At 35.9% G+C, this 6,000-nt stretch overlaps 1 protein-coding gene across 5 annotated transcripts in view; it reads right to left on the reverse strand.

The window, feature by feature from the left end:
- NIN (ninein) overlaps positions 1-6,000 on the reverse strand; it is a 199,541-nt gene that overhangs the window by 10,499 nt on the left and 183,042 nt on the right. For all 5 annotated transcript variants that reach the window (XM_069091950.1, XM_069091948.1, XM_069091947.1 and 2 more), the window contains one exon: positions 731-841. In XM_069091950.1, the coding sequence (XP_068948051.1) occupies positions 731-841 (111 nt within the window). The remainder of the gene's footprint in view (positions 1-730; positions 842-6,000) is intronic.

Raw genomic sequence — 6,000 nt, forward strand, 5'->3', positions numbered from 1 at the left:
GGACCTGATGTGCCTAAGGGTACAGATCTCAGTGGGGGGAACACTATGGAGTGGTACTGAAAATAGAAAGTGTCTGGATTATGTTTCCAAGAATAAATTTAAGAAGACATGAAAAAGCATAGCTTCTTGTTTTCTGATAACAATAACTTTTTTTTTCCTGTTCACATAACATTGATTCAAGTCAAATAAGAATTTTGTTAAATGCCTGTTGCAAGCAGAACTCTGCTAGGTACTGGGGGATGCTTTATAAAAGGCAGGGTCTCTGCCTTCATGGATTATACAGCATCCCCCTTTTTTTTTTTTTTTCAAATAACATGGTTCTAGAATACAGGTTATATAATTCAAGACTGAATTTCATTAAGGTCACTAATTTTAACCATTTTAGTAAATGTCTACATATAAAATGTCAATGTCAACATATAAAACCACTGACAGGTTAGCAGTAACAGAAAAATATACAGTGATTTTTACGTCATAAGAGAGACTTGGAGAAAAAAGTCTTTCTAAAATCGTATTTTTTAAAAAGGTAGTCCAATTCTTTTCAGATACAATACAACGATTTTAGTAAAGTTAGAGAAATATAGTCATAACGTATCAGAGCATGTTGAAGATGAAAGCTTCACTGGGTTTTGAGAAAGTTAGTGTCAAAGTTAGTGAAAGCCAATAGATTAGCATACAATTTGGGGTCCATAGTGAAGGTAGCACAGAAAATAATAAGTAGGAAACTTACTTGTTGTTTTAGTTGATTGACTTTTTCCTGTAGAAGCCTTTTCACTAGTTTCAACTTTTGTTCAACTTCTATCATGCGTTCCTCCATAGCCATGACCAGTTTTTGGGTCCCCTGGAAAAGAAGTTATTTCTTTTACTTGAAAACCACACCACCAAAGAAAACTATACCTCTTCTATAAGGAAGGGAAGAGGAGAGTGAACACTATGCAATTTAAAGGAAGATGGATTTCTACCTGGATGAAATGAAAGTTTTAGAAATTACACTGATAATTAATATTAAAAATCAAAAGTTGGGGCGGCTAGGTGGTGCACTGAATAGAGCACCGGCCCCAGAGTCAGGAATACCTGAGTTCAAATCCAGCCTCAGACACTTGACACACTTACTAGCTGTGTGACTTGGGCAAGTCACTTAACCCCAATGGCCCTCCAAAAAAAATTAAAAGTTAAAAAATCATATAGTTACCCATCTTCACCTGAGATAAAGTAAAATTATTTTAAAACTTATGAAGAAATAATAGCTCCAGTTGCCTATTTATATTTTTTCTAACAAAAGTGTTATTGTGACTATTCCCTCCTTTGATTTTGGCCATTGCTATATTGACAGCCTGTCCTCAACAATAGCAACCATCAAAAATGTTATCCAAGGTTGTACCTACCACATTGTAGTGCCAGTGCAATATTTACAGTGCCCAAGATCATGATAAAGACCATGACTATAAATATAGCATGACATTTGATCACAAAATATAACAAACTCTCCATACAGGAGGTGGAACTGAAACATTTCTTTAGACACCAGAAAAGCTAATCCCAAAACCAGTAAGCCAATTCCATCATAATGCCAAAGATATTCAGAAGTCATAGTAACACTGAGACCCCCAGCATCCTTTAGCCTTCCCACAAACCAATACAAGATCAATATTTACTCACAAACCTCTCTATCTCCTTGCCTGAGCCTCCTCTCTCTCCCACCATCTCTCTGGCTCTGGCTCTGACTCCCAGTTTCCTGTGGGCTCTGCTTCCCTTCAGCAAACTTCTCCCACCACAGGCTCTATGTGACTACATTCAGCCTATTAGGAGGCAGAGTATACTTTCAAAGCAGGGGAGGTCTTCAAACTCCCTACCTAGGTCTATTAAGGGGCAGAGAAAATCTTCAAATTCTCATTCCCATTACACACATTTACAGGTGTCCAGTTTTCTTTTGTTATGGTTGATGACTAGGACTTTGGGAGTGTTTGTTTTTTATCATACCTCTTCTAGTCTTTTTTTTTTTTTAGTGATCCCTTTCCCAATCTTACTTGTACAAGAGAAGGAAACACAAATTGTTAGGATGATTTTGTCATCAAAATAAAGTCAAGATTGAAAAACCTTAGCTAATAGTTGTTAAACATAATAGGCAACAAAATAAGAATATTAATAGGCATTTATACAGCACTTGAAGTTCTGCAAAGTGCTTAGCATATATTATTTCGTTTGAGCTCTGCAACAAGCACTTATGTGCTACAGGTAAGGATCCTGAAGCACAGAAAAGTTAAGGGACTTGACTATGATCAAAGAGTATCAGAGGCAAAATTTGAACCCTAGACTCTTCAATTCCAGGTCAGAATTCTTATTGCTATATCATGCTACAAAAGAACTAGGTAAAAAGTTGTGACCTTTCCATCCTATTCAATTAAGACTGAAAAGTGTAAGGAAGTGAGAGAGGCATTCGTTGTATTGAAGATCATCACTGAAGTTCTCAAATATAAAATAAAGGTTTTATATTTCAAATGGGACCTGCTGAAAGGCTACAAAAGCAAAACCTAGATTTTACTTGGCACTGGCATATTTTATGATCTAAAAGAATCTTTAAAAGGTATCCCTAAAAAAAAGCTGAATTGACCACATAGGGACACTAAACACGTTCAAATGCCAGCATGTATTTACAAGTTAAAATATCAGAACTTATTCAATCTTTCCACTTCAGTCCAATTTGGATGCTTTGTCATTACGTGGTAGTTGTCAAAGACTATGCCTGTAGACTAGAAACTCTAGTTGATCTGATCTACCTATAGAGTCTTTAATTAGGGGGTTTGGTAACAGAAAGCTTGGTCATAAGATAATGAAATTTTTTGAAGAAACTTTTGTTCTACTAAGAAAGTACAAAAGCTATTAAGGGAAAACATTTTTAAAGAGGTTAATTAAACATGTGAAAATTTTAAAATGCAATCTAGAATTTGATTTCAAATTTTTCCTCTAAAATATCAGACCTTGAAAAAAACTATGGTCAGGGGCAGCTAGGTGGCACAGTGAATAGAGCACCAGCCCTGGCTGGGGTCAGTAGGACCTGAGTTGAAATCTGCCCTCAGATACTTAACACTAGCTGTGTGACCTTAGGCAAGTCACTTAACCCCAATTGCCCTGCCATTCCCCCTCCAAAAAGCAAAAACAAAAAACAAACAAAAAAAAAAAACTATGGTCAAAAATATTTGGAGATTTGTTTTACTATTTTAAATTAATATTACTAATATTTATTTTTAACGTATTTATCTTAGGTCTGCACAACGTGCAGGCTACAGCCACTAGAAGCATGCCAAAGGATTTCCTCTACATACAAAGGAAATTTTCCTCTACATTTTTTTCATGCCAGAAATCCTTTGCCATGCTAAAAGTAGCCCAGGGGTAGCAAGTTGTGCTGGCCTGCTTGATCTGTTTCATTCTTAAATGCTTAAATACCCACTTTCCACCTGTGTAGGTGAAAAAAAAATCCATATTTCTAAGTACCATTATTGCCCTCCAAATTAAGTATGATTTATGAAACAAAACACTGCATATGACAAGAAAATTGATCAAAGAAAAAGAACAAAGATACATGTATTTTAAAGCTTTTTAAAATTTATTACATCACAATTGTAACCAAAAAAACCTCTCTGCTAAAAAAGTCTTTTATACAAAACAAGTATAAGTAATCTTGATTTTCTTCAAATTCCAAATAAAAATTAATAACTTCTCTTAAAAAGTTATAACACATAGAATGAGAAAATATATAGCATATGCCCCTTCAAGAAGTCCAAATCCAATCACCACTCCATAAATAGTATAAATAAAAATGATTCATAGCAAGCTGAAAACAAAAGCATTTATGACTGATTCACAGAATCCCTTGTTTCTACGTAAATAAATCATATTATAGTGACCAAATTAAAAGAAATACCAATAACAATTTAAAAGAATACATTGATCCTAACATATTTTTGAGTGTGTGCCTGTGTGTGTGTAAAATGGTAAGAAAATCAATCATTAGCAGCCAAATTTCATAAGTGTCCAGTCTTCCTGGATGAATCTGCATGCATTGCTCTCTGCTCTGGTAGCAGGGCAAAGAATGTAAGCGGTACACTTCACCCTGATGTCAACGTTATGCCTGAGGTTGAGATTTAAATTGATGCAATTATGTTTGCATCATTAATAAGTACATAAAACATCAACATGATATAATAAGCGAGCAAAGCAATATGAAGGTAGAAGAAACTACTATTGCTTCATACAACAAATTTAGCCTACTGTAGGTTCATTAATCAAATTTTATATGAACTCAGTGGCAAAACCAAAGGCCCTACAGATCTTTCCTAATTTCCCAATACCTAACTGTGTACTAATAAAAATCCACTGGGTTTTCTACCTGGGAGAATTTTTTAGTCCAATAAGCTTTACTGTAATACTAGATCATTAAGTAAAAGGATCATGTCTTTTTTCTTTCACACAAGACATCACCTGACTGCTTTTTCACTGGCTTTCACCATACCAAGAATGTTCTTCATATTGTATTCCTGATTTCTTTCAAATTCTAGATAGAAAAACCTTTTGATCATCATTTAATATCAATATAATAACCTCAATAAGGACCAGGGCATGAACTAATCAACCAGAAGGACCCAGACCTAACAGCTTTTTTGTTCTCTGAGTAAACTCAGAGAATGCCTCTTCCTATGCCAACAAAGTCAGATGGGGCTTACTTTATGGCCATTAAGGATACAATCCTTAATCCAAAACACTAACTTGTGCTGTTTAAATGGATATTGGGAATAGGTCACTGTTATACAAGGAATTCAATGTTAGTAACATTGGCAATAATGATTCTGTTGATTTATATGGTTTATGTGTTTTCTTGGTTATCTCGGTAACATGTATTCTCCCTTCTCAAAACTAGTATATTGTGAGCCATCTAAGTAATTTAATCTGTACCTGACTTAATGTAATTATGTAATTTTGTAAACTGTGAGAAAAAATTTATTATATTATTTGAACCTAGCCCTGCATGGCTGGAAAAATGAACCATCTCTATGTGCCTTTAGTATAAAATCACATGTTTTCTGGGAGTCCCAGTAAGGTCTGTCTGACTACACCCCTAGTTGACAGCTAGTGGATATGGATGTGGATCCATCAGTCACATCTAAAGATTATGCCTGATCCTGAGTGGACATCTGAGCCATGGGACCTGAAGAAAACTGCATGAAGAACAGTGCCCTCCCCACCAGAGCCCCTTACATGCCCAAGACTGGTTTTGGTAGTTCTAACTTATTTTTACTTAGTTACTCTACACTCCCACTACGCCCTTGACACCCCCCACCTTGATTCCCCTTGAAGCTTCTTCCTCTTTGCTGTTTACAATTGCCTTGAAATGGCAGCCCGCTTATGGGGATGTCCAACCACAGGGGAAGAGTGACTTCTTCGCCCATCTCTCCATTCACCCCATGAGGCAGACTCCATCTGACAAAGAATTCTGCCTCACCTTTTGCGGCCCCTGTTTCAAGAAACAGTTGGGAAAAACCCTGAATCCAATTAGATAGGGATTTTCCCCTCTGAGGAAGAGAGTAGTTTTTCCATACCACCTTGGTCTTACGCCTAAGTTTATAGCTTGCCATTGAGGAAAAGGAGGAAATGATAATCCTTTAATATCAATTTAATAACCTCAATAAGGACCAGGGCCTGAACTAATCAGCCAGAAAAAGAACCAGGGCCTAACAACTTCTTTGTTCTCTGAGTAAACTAAGAGAATACCTCTTCCTATGTCAACAAAGCCATTTGGGGCTTACTTTATAGCCATTAAGGATACAATCCTTACCTGAGACACTAACTTGAGAAATGGGCCTTTTTCTTATCTTAATATTTTTTGGACTTATACTACATAACGGCATGTTAATTGTAAAGAAAACAGATATCCTGAGTCACAATTTCAATTGACACTTTGTCAACTTTCTTATTTTATAAGCCCTCCCCTTACTGTGTAAGATT

Source organism: Petaurus breviceps, unplaced genomic scaffold (genome assembly GCF_028583685.1).
Source record: "Petaurus breviceps papuanus isolate PSGF00001 unplaced genomic scaffold, PetGlider_PUasm1.0 189, whole genome shotgun sequence".
Classification (NCBI taxonomy): domain Eukaryota; kingdom Metazoa; phylum Chordata; class Mammalia; order Diprotodontia; family Petauridae; genus Petaurus; species Petaurus breviceps.